This window comes from Zingiber officinale, chromosome 2A, assembly GCF_018446385.1.
Source record: "Zingiber officinale cultivar Zhangliang chromosome 2A, Zo_v1.1, whole genome shotgun sequence".
In the NCBI taxonomy this organism is placed as follows: Eukaryota; Viridiplantae; Streptophyta; class Magnoliopsida; order Zingiberales; family Zingiberaceae; genus Zingiber; species Zingiber officinale.
The window spans coordinates 94883792-94904194 of NC_055988.1; the positions used below are offsets into that span (position 1 = coordinate 94883792).

The 20403-nt window shown below is 40.0% G+C and overlaps 1 protein-coding gene across 1 annotated transcript; it reads left to right on the plus strand.

Annotated features, from left to right (window-relative positions):
* The first annotated feature begins 7221 nt into the window (after positions 1-7221).
* LOC122041594 (vesicle-associated protein 1-2-like) lies at positions 7222-17860 on the plus strand. Its single transcript, XM_042601335.1, has 8 exons — positions 7222-7575; positions 8868-8938; positions 9409-9490; positions 10784-10899; positions 10991-11317; positions 11617-11679; positions 13160-13237; positions 17568-17860. The coding sequence occupies exons 1-8, from the start codon at positions 7506-7508 to the stop codon at positions 17673-17675; spliced, it is 915 nt and encodes a 304-aa protein (XP_042457269.1). The 5' UTR covers positions 7222-7505; the 3' UTR covers positions 17676-17860.
* The last annotated feature ends 2543 nt before the right edge of the window (positions 17861-20403 follow it).

Here is a 20403-nt window from a genome sequence, read left to right on the forward strand (position 1 = left end):
CACGTTGCGACGGTCCGAGCGGTGTCCTCGTGCAGCGTTGGCCAGAAATATCCGGCCAGCAGGATCTTCCTAGCCAAAGACCGTCCGCCCGGATGATCTCCGCAAGATCCTTGGTGTAACTCCTTGAAAATGTACTCTGCGTCTTCTGAGCTGATGCATTTTAGCAGCGGTCGGGAGAAAGCCTTTTTGTAAAGCTGATCTCCGATGAGAGTGAACCGGCCGGCTCTCCTCCTTAGTAGCCGAGCTTCATCCCGATCGGTGGGTGTGGCTCCTGAGCGCAGAAACTCCATGATGGTCGTTCTCCAATCACTCGGGAATGTGAGGCCTTCCATCCGGTCCATGTGCGCTACCAAACATACTTGCTCGATTGGTGGCTGGATGACGACCGACGATATTGAGCTCGCGAGTTTGGCTAACTCATCTGCCGCCTGGTTCTCCGCTCGGGGTATCTTCTGGACCACTACCTCCGTGAAGTCGGTCTTGAGTTTCTCAAAGGCCTCTGCATACAATCTGAGTCTCGCATTGTTTATCTCAAAATCGTCCATGAGTTGCTGAGCGGCAAGCTGGGAATCCGAGTGGATCACGATCCGACTGGCTCCAACATGCCGTGCGGCTTGTAACCTGACTATGAAGGCCTCGTACTCTGCCTCATTATTTGTTGCCCGATAGTCCAGCCGGATGGATAAATGCATCCTCTCTCCCTGAGGCGACAGTAGCATGATCCCAATTCCGCTTCCGAGACGAGTTGACGACCCGTCCACATATATTTTCTATGTAGCTTCGGGCTCGGGCTTTCGTACTTCGGTCACGAAATCTGCCAAGGACTGCGCTTTGATCGCCGAGCGGGGTTGGTATTAGATGTCGAATTCGCTAAGCTCCGTTGTCCACTTGATGAGTCGTCCGGATACTTCAGGGTTCAGGAGTACCCTTGCGAGCGGGCTATTTGTCATCACAATAATGGTGTGCGCCAAAAAGTAAGGGTGCAAGCTCCGAGCGGCGAGTACCAAGGCGAAAGTCAACTTCTCAAGACCGGTGTAGCGAGACTCAGCATCTTTTAAGATATGGCTTAAAAAGTACACTGGTTGTTCCTCACCGCTCGGCCTTACTAATGCTGAGCCCACAGCATGCTCAGTTGAAGATAAATAAATGCGGAGCGGCTCACCTTCGACTGGTTTCGCGAACATGGGTAAGGAATTCAGATAAGTCTTCAATTCCTCGAATGCCCAATCGCACTCCTCATCCCATTGGAACTTGGTGGCTTTTACAGAGAATCTTGAAAAATGGCAAGCTCCGGTCGGCGGTCTTAGAAATGAACCTTGACAGCGCCGTTATCCGACCGGTGAGACGCTGTACCTCTCGGAGATTTCTGGGAGGCGGCATATCCTGCAATGCCTTTATCTTGCTGGGGTTCGCCTCTAACCCCGCTCGGTCACAATGTAGCCCAGGAAACGCCCGCCTTTTGCCCCGAACAGACACTTCTGAGGGTTAAGTTTGACGTCGTACCTTCTCAACGTTTGGAAGGTCTCCTCCATGTCCGCGTAGAGATCGGCCGCCCGGAAGGACTTGATAAGTATGTCGTCCACGTACACTTCTAAGTTGCGTCCGATCTGCTCCCTGAAGACTTTGTTCATCAGACGCTGGTAGATGGCTCCCGCGTTCTTCAGCCCGAACGACATTACATTGTAGCAATAGGTGCCGTCCGCCGTGATGAAGCTGACCTTCTCTTGGTCTTCTCGGGCGAGCGGCACTTGATGGTAGCCTTGGTATGCATCCAGCATGCATATCAGCTTGCACCCGACCGTGGAGTCAACCAGCTGATCGATCCGGGGAAGGGGGTAGAAGTCCTTCGGGCAAGCCTTGTTCAAGTCCCGGAAGTCGATGCAGACTCTCCACTTGTTGCCCGGCTTGAAAACTAGGACCACATTTGCAAGCCAACTTGGGAATTGTACTTCCCTTATGTGGCCGGCCTCTAGAAGCTTCTCTACCTCCGCCCGGATGATCACATTTTGCTCCGCGCTGAAGTCCCTCTTCCTTTGCTTCACCGGACGAGCGTCTGGCCGGACATGAAGTTCATGTTGCGCTACGCTCGACGAGACCCCTGGCAGCTCATGGGTCGACCAGGCGAAGACGTCGCAGTTTCGCCGCAAGCATCTGATCAACTTCTCCTTCTGCTTCTCCTCCAGATCGGATGCTATGTAGGTGGTGGCCTCCGGTCGGGATGAGTCAATCTGCACTTCCTCCTTTTCTTCATAAATTAATGAAGGTGGCTTTTCATTAATAGCATGTACCTTGACCCGCGGCACTTTCCGAGCGGACTTCGCTTCGGCTCGGACCATCTCCACGTAGCATCTTTGAGCGGCCAGCTGGTCTCTCCGCACCTCCCCTACTTGATCTTCCACCGGGAATTTGATCTTCTGGCAGAAGGTAGAGACGACCGCCCGTAACTCGTTGAGAGTCGGTCGCCCCAGGATGACGTTGTATGCAGAAGGAGCATCAACCACGATGAAGGTGGTGGTCCTCGTCCTTCTGAGCGGCTCCTCGCCCAACGAGATAGCTAGTCGGACTTGGCCGACTTGCAAGACTTCGTTCCCTGTAAATCCGTAGAGGGGGGTCGTCATTGGTAGTAGTTCGGCTCGGTCAATTTGCAGATGGTCGAAGGCCTTCTTGAAGATTATGTTGACCAAGATGCTTGTGTCAATGAAAATGCGGTGAATAGTATAATTGGCTATTACCGCTCGGATGATCAGGGTGTCATCGTGAGGGACTTCAACTCCTTGAAGGTCCCTGGGCCCGAAGCTGATCTCGGGTCCGCTCGCCCTTTCCTGGCTGCAGCCGACCGCGTGGATCCTCAGCTGCCTCGTGTGCGCCTTTCTGGCTCTATTAGAATCTCCGCCGGTCGGCCCCCCGGTGATGATGTTGATCTCTCCTCGAGATGTGTTGCCCCTATTCTCCTCCTCCCGAGCGGAAGGTCAAGGTCGTTCATTTGATGCTCGGTGGTGGACTCCGTGCTGCTGAAGATGATGCCGCTCGGGGGATCTTCGTTCTATCCTTGGAACGGGGCTCCGCTGTCGATATTGCCGGTCTGGTGAAGGCGATCGACGGCGGTAACTCCTCGGCGCGGGATGAGCGATGGGGGGTAGGCTCCGACAGTCGCGGGTATTGTGAGTGGTCGACTGATGGAGTGAACAAAACATCGGGGTCCATACCTTCCCCTTGTGCTTGGGCCGATCAGCCGCGACTTGTTGGACGGCGTGCGACCGAGTATGCTGATGAGGACGGGCGACTTCGGCTCGCGGTCCTCTGGGTGGTTGGTGACTGATGGGCTGCTTCCGCTCGGCGGGAGCTGGCTGGTCGCTCTGAACTTCTTTTCTTCTCGCCGTCTGGGCTTCCTCCACATTGATGTATTCGTTGGCTTTATGCAGCATGTGGTCGTAGTCCCGGGGCAGCTTCTGGATGAGCGATCGGAAGAAGTCACCATCCACGAGTCCTTGCGTGAACGCGTTCATCATTGTCTCCGAGGTGACCGTTGGAATGCCCATGACCACCTGGTTGAAGCGCTGGATGTACGCTCGGAGCGGCTCCCTCGCGCCTTGCTTGATGGCAAACAGGCTGATGCTTGTCTTCTGATGACGCCTGCTGCTTGCAAAATGATGGAGGAACGCCGTTTGGGATTCCTTGAAACTGGTGATGGATCCGGCCGACAATCTCCGAAACCACCGATGCGCCGATCCAGAAAGCGTGGTGAGGAACACTCGGCACTTCACGCCATCTGTGTATTGATGCAGAGTGGCGGTGCTGTCGAACTTACCCAGGTGGTCGTCTGGGTCTGTTGTCCCGTTGTACTCCCCGATCGCGGGGGGTGCATAGTGCTTCGGCAGTGGATAGCGAAGAATGGCATCCGAAAACTGCCGGTTGATCCGCTCGGGTGAAGAGTCCGATCGGGGCGCCTTTCCTTTTCTGACGTCCCGGACGGGTGCTTCATCCGATGAAGACCCCTTGTCTTGATTGGCTTGCGCTACCTCCGAGGGCGTCTGGAATAGAGCCCGATGGAAAGGTATTGGGGAGGGCGACGCCCCCATCTGAGTGCCGGCTGGCCCCTTGTTTTGCCCCCATATTGAGAGCTGCTCCTGCTGATCTTCAGGTGGCGCTCGGCCCCCCGAAGCTGATGTTGCTTGCTGCACTGCCTGCTCGGCCTGAGCTTTCTGTTGCTGCTCCATAATTTTCGCTGCTCGCGCTTGGACGAGTGGTTCGAGCTCTTCAGGAGAGAGCGTTACCAAAAGTTGACGTCCAGCTTCTTCCATCTTCTTGGCTCGGATTCAGGTGCGTTCCCACAGACGGTGTCAATTTGATCCTGTCCGAGCGCTGAGTCGACGGGCGCTGGGGACGTGGCACGCTCCGCTGTCTCCGACTGGTGGTGTAGCTCTCCGACGATCCTGCAAAGAAGCCGAGCCGGGAGGGGTTTCCCGGCGACGACCCTCCGACTCTCAAGTCAGGCAACGAGAGAGGCAGCGTAACGAGGCTACAGTAGAGATGTGTGCATACCTTCGTCGACGTCGGGGGTCTTTATATAGGACCCTGGGGAAGCGCGGGCACGTTTCCCGATGCGTGCACGCTTCCCCAAACATACATTAACAAGTCTGTGTCAGAAAAGTACCTCTGGCGTCATTCCGCAATCGTCCGAGCATATCCCGGATGTGACGGTGGAAGCTTCCACCGTATGATTCTATGTACGGCTCGGCCGCCAACTTTGTTATTTGTTGGCGGCAGGTGTCTTGAGGATGATGTTATCCCCTGTCTCCTTTGTCCTCTTGCATTCCTTGTCTATTCCGTGGCCGAGCGGATCGGCCGCTCGGCAGACATATTACTTCTGCATCGGTCATATGCTCGGATGAGACTGCTCCTGCCTATGTTGCCTTGTGCACCGGCCGAACGGACAGCCCGCTCGACCCTTGAAACCTTTTTACCTTAGAGCATCGGAAACCCGACTCCTAGTCGGATTGTCTTTCATTCGGTTCGGAGGATTCACGGTCGGTCGGCCTGCGGGGCCCTGTCGGTAGGCCTGCCACGTCCGGTCGGCCGGTCTCCGGGTTGACTATCTTGACCTTTAACCTCCACGTGCCGTTGACCCCTCGCTGACGAGGGTCCCCCGTCCTTATCACCGGATCAGTAGCTATTGTTTGATATGGTGAAATAGGTTGTATCATAACAATTTGATATGGTAAAATAGATTGTATCATATTTAGGATAATTGTAGTTAGCTTCAAGGTACTACAACGAATCTGCAAGCAAACTAATTATGAGACTGCTAGAATTTAAGTAATTATCTTTATGGTTACAAATAATCTGGTTTATTTGTTTATTTTTATGCAGGAAAAGAAGATTTGATAGGGAAGAAAGCTTTTGTGAAAAAGAAGATGAGTTGATGTATCTTAGTTTTTTTTTTAAAAAAATTTAAATCCTTGTTTAACTTCTTGGATTGTTGGACTTGTATAGCTTTTGGAATATTAAACTTGTATAATATTTTGGAGTAGCTTGAAGAAGAAAGATCTTGTATAACTTGTTAAGACATTTGAATTTGTTGTATCAAATCATTATGATTTGATTTCAATTATTAATAGATGTATGTGAAATAGGATGTAATATTGTTAATTAGGATGTGTTGAATGTATATAATGTGTTATTTGAATTTGTTATATATATGCATGTATTGATTGAATTGTAGAAATAAATTGTTGCTGATTTTTTTTTTGATTTAGGGACGAATTTGGCAACGAAAATAATTTGTCGCCAAATTATCGTAAATAAATACATCGATAATTTCGCAACAAAATCATTTTCGTTTCAAATTTTGTCCCAAATTCTAGGATGAAATATGGGACGAAAATGATTTTGTTGCAAATTAAATTCAATTTTCATCGCAAATTTTGTAACAAAAAAATATTCGTTGCAAAGGTTTCAGAATTTGGCAACGAAAATATAATTCATTGTCAAATTTTGTCGCCAAATTAGGGACAAACTTGGCATAAAAAAAAAAAAAATTCGTCACCTAATTCGTTCCAAAATTCGTTGTTAAATTTACAACAAAACATATATTTGTTCCAAAATTGTATACAATATTGTGATGAATAGTATTTTTGTTGCAAATTTGCCAACAAATTTGGGGATGAAAATATTATTCGTCGCCAATTTTGCCCTTAAATTTGTTATCAAATTTGTAACAAAAAAATATTCGTTCTAAAAATTGACAACAAGAAGTTTGGGACAAAATTTTATCATTACAGAATTCGTCCCAAAATATTTTTAACAAAATAATTTTATAAATTCGTCCCACAATTCATCCCATAAATCTGTATTTTTTTATAATGGTAAGACAGTATAAATATACAGATACATAATATGGGTGAGATGACGATTTGATATGATGAAGATGTAGCGATACAGCGCTTTCATTACTATAATATAACGTCCAATTAAAAAAAAGAGAATATCACTTCAACTATATTATGAAAGGAGTTTGTCCTATGAAGATAAGGACATGAATATATACACGTACTTTACTTTATCTATTCTGTTTATCTTCTTTATTTCCTTTCCCATCAGAATTGATTTAAATATCTGAATGACTGAGCTTGGACACCAAAGTTTTCTTCTAATGAGCACACTCCTACAGGTGTTGCTGATCGAAAAGTTCCTTTCTCCAGGCTCTTTTCTGATGTTCGACGATTGAGTAAACACAATAGTCAATTCATCGATGACTCGTTCACTGACGAACAATTGGAATCCGCATTGCTCGAATTTTGATCCTACCATATGATTCTCATCGAGTTCCGATCCTGCCACGTGGCTCTTATCGTGCCTCACATGACTGACAATAAAAAATATTATATTCAATTATCATGTGTTAAATAGTAAGTTGTAAACTCGCAATGCAATTTCATATTCTTACGCCTTTTTGTTTCGGCTTTGCCGATATAGATTCACGCCACTTCTGCGAAGATACGCTTCAAATGGGAAAAAATTCGGTGTAAGAATATTAAACTAAACTCCATACCAAAGAACGAGGCGTATAATTCACGGCGCGAGGAAACGAATCGCACCTGTAAGGAAGACACACGTGCCCATATCGCGGGGCCGACCGTGGGAAAGAATATCCTACGAATCGGTAACTGCCGCGTCATCGTATGTAAAGCAGATTTGACGCCCTTTTCAAATTTTACTTCTCGCTGCTGCCTTCTGCCGTCTTCAATAGTAGATCGACAATAGATGGAGGCGTTCGCCTTCTTCCAGGCGATTCCAGGGCGACGTCTTAGGGTTCATCGTCGCTCCCGTCTCGCGCAATGATCTCGTGGGAATTTGTGGAAGAGCTCACCTATTTCCTACCGCCACGACGCCATCCGAAGATCTAAATCTGCGGCCCTTGGAGATTTCGTTTCCAGCGATGTTTCTTACTCCCTTTCACTTTCTATTTTGATTTCGTCCGTTTGTTTGGAGCCGTGCGCTTTTGGATGAGGAAGGTGGCGATGGGTGCGGGCGAAATGCTTGTCGAAATCCATCCTCAGGAACTCAGGTTCACTTGTAAGTATCGGAGCAAAATGGTCTTCTTGTTTGTTAGCGATGAGGATGTCTTACTTACGGTAATTTCTGTGGTTGATTTGGTGTAGAATTGATCGTGTTATCACATTCTGCTTCATAAAATCGTCCTTTCTTTTATCAAAATCCATGTGTTTTGACTGATTTCGTTATTGAGAAGTATCTGATAGACCCATCCGAGCTTCTATTGCGCATTATGTAGATTTGATAGTTTTTTTTTTAATCTCAATGTTTATGTGCATGACTTTTTGGTATTAGTCAACCTTAGGTCAGTCCGGTTTGCTTTCAACCTCCAAAGTTGTTGATTGCGATTAGCAAATATAACAGTGAAAAGAAGGTCCGTTTGATCTGTTGAACTTGGGAAGGTGTTAATTGGCAAATCTTATTTTTTTAGTTTGTTTATGCATACGTCTTCATGGACCTTTAGATTATGCAGGATGTTCTTCCTTTATTGTTTGGGATGTTCAAATTGGTGCGGTTTTGGTGGGCAATCAAACTCCATTTTTAATTGCTCACCTTTCTACAATTGTAATGTTGATGGACTTCAGTGAGAATTCTAAGAATTGTGAACAAACCTAGTACATTTTGGAATCTTACCTGCACTATCAAGTGTCTCATTATGATTTTTGGTCTTCAGTGCCCCTTGGAGGATGCAAGTCCATTTCATTATTTCATGGACCGAATACTTATTTTTGATGAATACACTTAAAGCTGGACAAATCACGGGATATTAATGAGTTCTTTAGTTTTAAAAAGAAAGACTATATATATAAGCTCAAATGTAGGCACGAACTGTACAGAAAATACAGATTTCATGAAAATTATTACCAAAGATAAAAACAAAAATTTGGATTTCTGTTTGAGGAAATGAACATGAAGCTAGCAGGAAATTTCAAGTTCACTAGGACAACATTTTTGCCTTTATTAGTATGCTCATTTCTCCTGGATAAATGCAAAATATGTAGGTACGAGCAGAATACAATTAAATTGGTTGGAAACATCATTGAACTACTATTTTTTTTTTTTTTTTTCAGTCATGATCATCTGGCATGCTAACTTAACCATGGTATTTTGTTGCAACTTTTAATTACTAGTACTTCATGTGTACTAGAATTGGATTTATATGTAATAGCTGTTAGATTTCTCTTATGTTTTTTTTGAGCTATTTATATTCTTCAATTATCTTATTCTGTATTGTTTTCTCTTTTCATGATGGCATCTTATTTTGAATTGTTAGTCTTGCACATATGTACTAACATATTGCATTGCTCTTTTAGTTGAGTTGAAAAAGCAGAGTTCATGTTCTGTTCAACTTGTCAACAAATCCAAAGATTTTGTTGCATTCAAGGTGAATGCCTTATTCTTAAGACTAGAGACATGAAAGAGTTTATTTGTTCTTCACCCCACTGCAATGTCGTCACGAAACCATATTCTGAAAATTGCTTGCTTGTTACTGCATTGAGTTTGTAAATATAAATGGCCATAATTACTAGCTATATAAAGCTTAAAACTCTATCTTGCACCAATTTATTCTCTCATGCCAAACTCATTGTAGAGTAACATATTCTATGGTGTCTCCATCTGTCAATATTTGTTTGACTCCGTATGTTCTATTCTATCATCAACTCTCATGTCATATAATATTTTTAGTTAATTTAATTGTTAATACTTGACATGCTTAGCTTTCCCTTGATAAATGCTGTAAGATACACCAACGATTTTAATCTACATTGAACGTGGTCTCTGAATTTTGTCAATTTAATGGTACTTAAAGCTTTTTCTTGTAAAATCTGATTGAATTAGTACCATGTTTTCTAGGTTAAAACTACATCTCCTAAGCGATATTGTGTTCGTCCAAATACAGGAATCATTCTACCAAGATCAACATGCGATTTCATAGGTTTGATTTCTCACTTCTCGTTGATTGCAATCCTACATGCTGTGATGTACCTGATTTAGACATGGTAATTATCATACATTATGCACTTTTAAAAGCTGTGCTACTTCAGCAATCAGAAATTTGTTTTATTCCCTTGCCTTTAGTTAGACATGCTCAAGGCCTCACATGTTATTGGGCTATTGTCTAGCTTTTACATGCAATATATTGCGAAACTGGAGATAAAATATCAGGTAAGATCTTCACTTTAAGAAGACCCTTCTCACAAAATACATTGACAATAAACAAAAGCAAACAACTTAGTTTTTGAGGAAAAAAAATAGTGAACCAGTTAAAGATATGTTCTGATACTACAATACAAGATATCCTCTACCATGAAAATACTTTTTATATTATTCATCGTCTACTTATAAGCAGTTTCTCTTTTTCTTCTTTTTCACTAAAAAATTGACAATGTGTAAACTGTATTTATTTAGAATCGTATTTAGGCCTGGCTGTTTTCCAAAATCCCATAAATATATCATTTCAATAGTGAATTCATTTATAGACAACACGTTGAATATGCTGAAACATGCTTTATTTTTCTAAATAATATGAAATAGACACTAATCATAATCTCTCTCTTTATGTGTGCCTGTGTGTATGTATATGCGCATGTGTGTGCGGAGGTTTCATAGAGCCAGGAACATCTTAGGCTTGATTTTTCCTATCGAAACCATGTCAAGTTGGGCATGGCTTAGGACAGGATCACCTCAAGCCCAACACAAGCTTGGGTATGACTAGGCAATGACATTTCCATGTTGGTCCGCTGAGTCACGATTTTAATAATAAAATATGGTAATAAAAAAATAATTAAAAAAAGATAATTAACAATATGAAATATTTATAATAATAAATTGTTACTACTTTTAAAATGTTTTAGGACTAATTTGATAAGATTTATATTTTTAAATATTATTTCAGGGATAAAAAAAGTTAATATGTAAATTTATTATTCGCTGGCCATGTTAACTATGTAGTTTGATGGTGATTGTGTTCCACTCCAAGTAATAGGTTGCTTACTATGAAATCAGATGTTAAAAGTAGGAAAGTTGTGTGTGATATCGGGATTGTCAGGAAAACCAAAATGGTTAGCATACACTCGGGACTATTTTAAATAATTCTTAAGAGTAGAAAATAGCATTTAAAAATCGGTTGATAGGCATTTCAAATTTGGGAATCTTTTCTTAGTGTCTTTATTTCAATTTGATTGCTCTCTATGTTGGTTATTTACATGATTACGCAACCACATTTCAGTTATTATGCAAGCATCAAAGGAAATCCCATCTGATATGCAGTTAAAAGATAAGTTCCTGATTCAGACCACAGTTGTTCCTTATGGTAGCATGGATGAGGACATTATTCCAAGTTTTGTAAGTATACAGCAGTAATATGAACTCTTGCCTTTGAATATGCAGTGTATGGTTGGCTCTGTGTTGATAGTGCTCTTACTTGGCTCATCAGTTCTCAAAAGAAACTGGTAGGTATATCCAAGAGAACAAGTTGAGAGTTGTTCTTGTCAGTCCACCACATTCTCCAGAGGTAGAAACAAACCAAGAGGTTTTCAAGCAGGATCTGTCCTTTAAAGCTCTTGATTCAGCTGACCCTATTGTAACTGTTGAGAGTGATTCGAAGAGTGAGTTAGTTAAGGAAGTTCTTATGGTGAGAGAAACATCTGTTTCAAACAATGGAGCCGCCACAAATGAGGCTAATCAGGGAGAGCCTATTTTGAAAGAGACGTGCATAGCAAATGATCAAGAACTTGGAATAGCTAACTTTACCCCATTGCATGTAGGTGATATTGGAGTATTCTTTATGTTTATGTTGCTTCTTTATTCTGGGAAGATCTACTCTAGCTAACTTAATATTTGGATGTTATCCACTACATTACTAGGATATGTACCATCTAATGATGAATGTTTAAATTGATAATTTACCATGCCACATTTAACTCAGGAGTTGCTCTTTACTTTTAGTTATAATCATCCATATCATTTGCATTATCTTGGATATGGCAATGATTACTTTTTTCATCGACTAAAAGGTCATTAAATCAACTAAAGTTCGTGAACCTTGTTGTTTTTATTTAGGTTGCTAAAGATATTGATGACTTGAAGTTGCAGTTGGATAGTCTTGTATTGAAGCTGAATGAGGTTCGTTATTTCGTTAATTGGCTGATTATACTTGGTGTATGGCTTAGATATGGCAATTTATGATATGTTATGGATTGCATCCCCCTCTTTCACTTTGTTTCTACTTAAGAGATTTTTTTTGTTGCTCTTTGTTTACTAAGGAAGAAAGAAGATGAGAGAGAATAAATATGTTATATTGCTCTGTTATTTATTTGCCAAGAAAATAAAGAACATAGAAACATGGAAATTATTAAAAAGATCATTGTGCCCTCAGTGTTAACCATGTCTTATAAAAAGGTAAGGTGATCATTTCAGTTTTAAGTCAGTTCTCCCTTCTTTCACTTCATTTCCACTTATGGGGTGATTGAATTATGAAATAAGTTCATGGTTTTTATTTCTCCATATTTTTTTCTTCCCTAAATTTTACTTTTAAGTAAACTAAAAATTTCAAGTCTTCTCTTCTACTTCCTCTCCTTTTTTCATTTTTCTCTCCAAGTAAGCACGCCAAATTTAGATATCTAATTCTTCTACCATTTTTTTAATGAAAGATGAATTTGTTGCTCAAAAAAGAAGTTTGGCATTTTTGTTTTCCCATGTCATTCATATCTCAATGGTATCCCATGGCACACTCTTAAACAGTGGAATTCGTGAACTTTGTAGACCCTGACTAACTGCATGTCTGAATTCATTCAAAAGGATCTAGACCAAGTCATTAGTGCAATTTAAGTTACATGGAGAAACTTACTGTGCTTATTGTAATTTTATTTGAGTGGAAAAGGAATCAAGCAGTAAGAGAACACCTTCAAGTTAGTAACATAGGTTAAATGTTTTGACAGTCTACATTAAATGTTATTGTCAGGCTTAGTCTCTAAATGAGTTCAGTAAGAGCAGTTGAGGAATCAGGAAGTTTAAGCTTCATCCATAAGCTCCGTAAATCAACATATATTGACAACTCTTTTATATGCTCGTAAACAAGCTCATTCACAAACTCATTTGTGGGTTCACATATAAGTTCATTTATGGGTATGTTTTTCATAATCCTGAACCAACTCCATATATAAATGTAGGTTAAACCCGAATTCAATTAACTAAATAACATGGCTAGCTCAAGCTCAGTCAAATATAGGTGATGAGAGCTTGAGCTTTAGCTCTCCCTCATAATTTACATGTCAACTTGGCTTGGGTCATTTTCAGCCATCAATTTTCCACATCTATCCAATAATAATGTAATATATACTTCCTTTTAAAAAGGAACTATATATTAGCCTGCATGTCATTCTAAATGTAGGTTGTAGTTGTAATTTGTGGGTTCCCACCTATAGGGATAAGGCTTGGTGGTTGTTGTTGTTGTTATGCCATTTTATTTTTACTATGAGTTGTAACATTGAATTATTGAAGTTTTATTATCTTACATAGAAAGATTACAGTTTTTTTATTGAAAATATGTTATGGCTACTGTCTATAATTTATATTCTAAGATATGGAATTGTTTGCATTGCAGGCTGAGAAGACTATAGCAAGCCTAAAGGAGGAGATTAATGCTTCTACCCAAGAGAGAGATAAATTCAAAGGAGAAATTGTGAGTTAATTTTTGTTTGAAACAAATACACTAGTCTTTTGCTATTAGAGAAAATCTCAAGTTGTCCCCGGTTTTTAACCTTTTCATTTCACCCTTTAAATTCTGATAAATTACATTTTACTCCCCAACCTTTGCACAACCATATCATTTGCCATTTGAGCTTACGACCATTAGGGGTTGAGGTGATGTTGATCACAAATCATAGAAATAATATCACTGTCCTTTGTAACTCAAATTTCTTTTATAGATGCTCTCTAAAATTTTAAAATAGTCAAACACCTCTAGGATTTTCAAACTTGATGATTTCGTTAATGAAATAATATGGCAGGTAAGTTACATGTTTGCCACAGCACTATTTCGTCAAGAAAAATCATTTATTATTTACAATAAATGATAAGAGTTTGGAAACTTTAGAGGCATTTTGTTAATCTGAAGTGTTTAGAAAAGGAGGTAAGTTATAGGGGGGAAGTGAAACTTTGTTCTATTGATTGTCATTTTGAACTAACAATTTAAATCCCAGGGAGCAAAATTATACCATTTTGCAAAGGTTGGTGGTAAAACATAATTTATCAAATATAAGTGAAATTTTCTCTTGCTACTAAGACAAATCTTATATGTAAGGGGCAAGATGAAGGTATGAATATTTTTATTTTGAAAAAAAAAAAGACAGTAGGTAGGAAAGACTCCTACTAAGTAGTTACGCTAGTATAGGTTGGAAAGAGATGCATTCTTATTACATTGTTGTATCAGCAGATGACAAAATGAGATGACTAATTGGGTAGCTTTGCTGGAGCACCAAACAAAGACACAACTGTCTCGATAAAACAGAGAAATTATTAGCTTAATACAACTGAGCAAAGAAGCAGAATCAATGGAGTTATCTTGCATCCCACCATAACTCTTAGCTAATGCCAAAATAGAGATGATGTTGTTGGTTCAATAGCTCCCATCCTTCTCTGTAAGGTCGTTGATCAATTCCTTGATTAGAATTTTGCAGTCTGCTGCAATTTAGAACCCATCACTTTTAGAGAAAACACATGCTGTAAATAAATGCTTAGTCTCTTCTTCTTGGCTTTTGTAGAAAATGCAAATGCTATCATTTACGAGTATCCCTCTATTCTAGAGGTTTATCTTTGTTAGAATTCTGTTATTGATGATGAGCCATCTGAATATATTTGCTTTCCTTGGAGCAAACCTTATAAGCTTTTCTATTATCAATCTGAGCTATTGGCCAATGCTTGATAAGACTGTAGTTTGACTGAACATTGGAGAATTGCGCTGCATTCCTTCTCCAGATTCAGATATCTGCCAAACCACTTTGCAATCACACTGTTTCTGTTATTTTGTGCAATTCCTGCAACTCCTGTGATACGTCTTTCAGAAAATCTCTAAGTTGGGTCACCTATAAATAAATTCTTGAGTGTTCAACAAACAGATGGAATACTGATTTAAGAGGAATCCTTTCATACCACCTATTTAGCCATAAATTTGTTGAATTGTATTCCTAACTTTCAGATGACAAACCAGTTATTATGGTTTTGAGATATGAAAGGGGATTTAAATTTGATAACCTAGAAAGGATTATCTCTGGCCACACTAGTCTCAAATCCTCGGCAATTGTATGTGCCAAATTACATCACCGTCTAACTAGGATAACTTGATTGTGAGCTTTAGTATTTGATATTGCCAGGTCACGAATGTCCCTTGGCTTTATGCATTCAGGCCAAGTGTTAGCCCCCTAACTTAGTGGCTGGCTGGACACGAGGATTGGGCGTTGCTTCTTTGATCTAGCCTATTGGCCATGTGCGTGGGGCTCGCGACATGCTAAGCAGCGAAGAATTTGGTCAACGCAAGGCCCTCCAAGCCCAAGTCTTGCAGGAGGCAAACTTGGCAAACCAGTGGGCCTGGCATGTGCGCAAGACATGCCAAGCAGTAGACCGGCAATGTGCGGGGCACTGTCCAAGCCCAAGTCATACAGGAGGCATGCTTGGCAAACAAGCGGGCGTGGCATGTGCGCAAGATATGCCAAGCAAAGAAGCGGCAGCGCGGGGCGTTGCCCAAGTCATGCAGGAGGTGTTCTTGGCATACATCTGAGTTGGGCATGTGCGCAAGGCATGCTAAGCAGCGGCGAGGATTCTGACAGCGCACGGGGCATTGTCCAAAGACCAAGTCATGTAGGAGGCAGACTTGGCAATCATCCGAGTCAAGTATGGCCGCAAGCCATGCCAAGCAGCGACATGGATGTGGTAGTGTGCAGGACACTGTCCAAACCCAAGTCGTGCAAGAGGCATACTTGGAAAATGTCCAAGTCGAGCATGCACGCAAGGCATGTTGAGAAGCGACTAAGGATTCTGGTAGTGCATGGGGTGCTGCCCAAGCCCAAGTCATGTAGGAGGCAGACTTGGCAAACATCCAGCCTATTGGGCATGTGCACAAGTCACGCTACATGCTAAGCGACGGATGCGACAACGCGTGGGGTGTTGTCCAAAGCCCAAGTCATGTAGGGATAGACTTGGCAATCATCCGGACATGGCATATAAGCAAGACATGCCAAGCGGCGGATTCAAGCAGTGCGCGGGGGGTTGCCTAAGTCAAAGTCATGCAGGAGGCAGACTTGACAATCATCCAAACTGGACATGTGCACAAGGCATGCCAATCAGCGGGAAGGATTCCGACAGTGCACAGGGCACTGTCCAAGCTTAGGTCATGCAGGGGCAGACTTGGCAACCATCCAGGTGTGGCATGTGCGTAAGGCATACCTAGCAACGGATACGACAGTGCGCAAGGCACTGCCCAAGCCCAAGTCATGCAGGAGGCAGACTTGGCAATTTTCTGAGTATGGTATGTGCGCAAGGCATGCCAAATAGTGGAGAATTGTGACAGTGCACGGGGGGTTGTCCAAAGCCCAAGTCATGTAGGAAACATACTTGGTGATCATGCGAGCAGGGCATGCATACAGGGGATGACAAGCAGCAACAAATGTGTGGTAGCGTGTAGGGCTATCTAACCATAAGTCATGCAGGGGCAAGACTTGGATTGTGGCGAGCAGGTGCGAGGATTTGGACGTGTTGGGTCCGAGCATTTAGCCAAGCAAGGCTTGTAGGAAAAGTGAGCCATGACATGCAACGGGCGCATGTAATACAGCACAATGGATGGAGCTGTAGCGACTATTTTGCCCAAGTTCGAGGTGTTGGACTTGGGCCATTCACAATGCTTGTATACAAAGTTTGACGTGGTGCCAAAGAAACGGAGCCATGGGCCAAGAATTGGATGTGCATATAGACTTTGGCGTGGTGCCAAAGAAGCGGAGCCATGGGCCAAGCACAAGGCACATACAGACTTTGGCGCGGTGCCAAAGAAGTGGCGTCATGGGCCAAACACTAGGCGTGCAGACAGACTTTGACATGGTGCAGACAGACTTTGGCATGGTGCCAAAGCAGCAAAATCGTGGTCAAGCACAAGGTGTGCAGCAAAACCATGGGGCAAAGCACAAGTGGTGAAGACTGACACTTAGCATAGACCAAGTGAAGCAGAATGATGAGGCAATGCACAAAGTGTGTAGACTGCCACTTGGCATGGTGCCAATGCAGCCAAGACATGTGAACAAAACGGTTTTGTGCAAGTTGATTTAGTTTTGTACATGTGACACAAGTGGTTGGTGCAACCACCATGTAACCTCCATTGTAACTACCGCCTATGCATGATAAATAGGCAAGGTTGTCATTGGAATTGAGGGAGGCAAATTGTGGGCAAAATTATAGACAAGTCCAAGGGGATTTGTGAGCGAAATTTGTTGTTCTACTTGTATTCCTTTGTTATTACGGAAATAAAAATGGTTGGGAGTTTTCCTGTACATTGTTTGTTGCTTGTTTGTGGCTTTTGTCGTGTCTTTGCATTGGACTTTCTTTGTACCTCGGTGGTGCATTTGTTGGTAGGTCAAAGTGCGGGACATGATTGCCGTACAAGGAAATTTTTGAAGGCAGAAATTTACCCCAGTGACACCAGGCTATCAAGTACAGTGAATTTGATGCTGAGTTGGATGAGGCAATCCAACCAATGAATTGCAATGTTGCCAAACAATAGCTTGCGCTAATTGAGGAATATATGGAATATGCATTTCATAATTTTGTTCATCAAGCAAAATAGATATTTCAGTCTCCGTAAAGTAGGTCAAAATAACTATTACTCGAGTACATGCAAGGAAACATTAAGTTAGTTCGATAATCACTCTATTAGAATTCAGACCTTCCTTGAGCACAAAACTGTTCAGAGATTGATGATACCTGTTTATTACTGATAGAACCTCTGCTTATTTCCCTTGCATTTCCAGGCTCTGCTAAGAAGATATACTGCAAAGGAGCAGACAGGCTTTCCATTCTTATTTGTGGTCTTGATGGCGCTCGTTGGCATGGCACTTGGGTATGCACTTAACTCATGACTATTATCATCTTGAAGATGAAAACTATGCACTCGTATAAAATCTTACTCAGACACCATACCTGTAGAAACATATTAATATCCGAAACTCAAATGCCAGATTATTCTGGACTGTACGCACGTGAAGATGACAGTTTTCATTTAGACTGAAATTACCTTTGAATCCAAATAAACCAGAGTTTCCTATTGGCATGTGTTGATAAAAATGATGCATATGTATGAACACATTTTATGAGATTTGAAGGGTTTGTTAGTGCTGAAACACATCTAAAGTTTTTACTCTGATGTCAAAATATCTCCTATCTATCCATTTAGAAATGAGATATTTTGACAAGAAGACAATAACCTTGGAGACATTTTGGTATTAATAAAATTTTAGAAAAGTTTTTTTTAAAATTATATAATATATTGAAAAAGTTTCTGGTTAGAATTTGATCCCCTCTCCTAAGGGGAAATTTGAGCAACGATAAGGGTTTGGATCCACTTCCAAACTAATGCAGTGCAAAGATCTCACAAGGTCATTGACATTGTTTTTTTTTTAAAAAAAAGTCCTCATCTGTTTCATTCAAACTTGGGGTGAAAATGGTGATTTAAATTTTTTTAACATTTTAAGTATTAATTTTAAAAAATATTCTTTTATACAATTTAATTTTCTTACTTCTAGATGTAAAATTATTAATTAAATTTTCATATTCAAATTTTGATAATCAAATTTAAATAAATATAAATTTTACGATATTAAATAGAGTATTATTATTAGATATAATAATATACCTCAAGTAGATAATAAGTTTACAATTCACTTAGTTAAAATTGAGGGTATTCAAAATTATTTTAAAATGAATAAATATAGAAGTATGTCTAATTATTTTAAATGAAAAATGGAGAGAATAACCCTTGTAAAAGGAAACAACATTGAGGAAATAAAAACAATGAAATAGGATAACAATAAAAAAAAAAATCATGCTCTCATGTAGTCATGCTCAACTCATCATCATCAGTGAAGCACAAAAATAAATAAATATAGAACAACGTACAAAATGATAAAACTAAATACAATCTTTAGAAAACAAAGATCGAGATCAAACCAGCTATTATAATTTATCAAGAATTAAATGAAAGTCATTTTAGGCACAGATCAAAAGAAAAAATAAATCATATTTTCTATTACCTAAACCAGAATAATTGTAAATGATAGAATGAAGATAAAAAAAATCAAATAATTTATGACTGTAAATATATCTAAATAAAAGTTAAATTTAATGTCTATCAAGAAAGCAAAATGGTAAAGGTATCTAACTCTTTATTGCTAAAAAAAATATAAAATCTTCCATTTTGATCAAACACGATATAAATGAATGCATCAACATTTGAATTTAATTAAGCAAGGGGCATCGTAACACTGACCGAATCAGCGTGTTAGGTGTGGTTTCTCTTCTCCAATCTCAATGAGCAAGAGAAGCCCAGAAAGAAGGAGTTGGAAAAAGGAAAGAGTAGAAACTTAAAAAAAAACTAACTTTTTTATTTTGCATTGTATGGATAAGATAAAAAATTTCTAATTTTCTGATTGATCAAAGAAGAAAGCATCACGAAATATGACAAGAATAGGATTGAGAGATATAAAAGAGGAATATATTAAATTTTATAAAATAATATCCATAATTAAAAATAAATTTAATTTGTTGAAAAAAATCTCTTTATGACTCTATCCATTGAATCCTAATAAGATATTTATGAAATTCGAAGCTTTGATAGATAGATCATGTAAATATTTAATCACGTAAGCTCTAGTCTTTTCTATTCTAAAAAATATATTAAATATATTAAAAATAATGATCCCAATTTTTAAAGAATGAGATTGTATAATTTTTTTTTTATCACGTAGGCCCTAATTTTTTCCATTCTTTTTAAAAAAACATATAAAAATATATTTAATACATTAAAAATAATGAGTCCTAATAAAAATTGAGAACCTAGACATATGTTTTAATATCCTATGCCTAAAGTCGGTCTTGTATTGGACGTTTGCTGACCTCCCATAGGTCATTTAAAATATTCTTTATGATTTAACTATTTATATTTTATTGTGGGGCTGATGATATTATATCGCTTAGGATGAGTGATATTTTAATTTTACGTTGGCATCATACAAGTGATACAATTAAAAATATAAAATCTTCCATGTCTCTTGGTAAGTACTATTTTTTTTTAAATTACAGTATATAGAAAAAAAATATCCAAATGATATTAATATTGGTGATTTTTATACCATTTCAATACACTTGATATAAATTGTTCTTGTTTTTAAATGTGAAAAATTAAACTAAAAATTCACCATTATTCTTAGTGTTGGCTTCTTGCGTGAAGATTTATCATTAATAATAATTAATTAGGTTGGATAATATTGAATCTGGATGATCGATTTGTTTGATTTTATTCTACGAAAATTTTTTATCGACCATCAGAATACTTAAAAGATAATTGAACATTTTTACTATTGCATCATAGCTGGGGGCGAAGCTTCACTATTAACGCTTTCATTTATGGTTGTTCTAAAATATTGACGTCCAATTAACTATCTCTTTAATAGAGATTAAGTCATCAAGTGATGGATGCTATATAAAATTTAAATAATTGATAAATTAGATATTATAAGAAAATAGGATGGTAAAAGATGAATATGTTCGTTCCCAGTACTCCCGTCAATTCATCTCATGGCTAATACGGAA

Coding starts and splice junctions, on each gene's coding strand:
- LOC122041594 (XM_042601335.1), top strand. CDS start 7,506: ATGAGGAAGGTGGCGATGGGTGCGGGCGAAATGCTTGTCGAAATCCAT. Junction 7,576..8,867: donor TCAGGAACTCAGGTTCACTT/GTAAGTATCGGA, acceptor TTGCTCTTTTAG/TTGAGTTGAAAAAGCAGAGT. Junction 8,939..9,408: donor AAGATTTTGTTGCATTCAAG/GTGAATGCCTTA, acceptor CATGTTTTCTAG/GTTAAAACTACATCTCCTAA.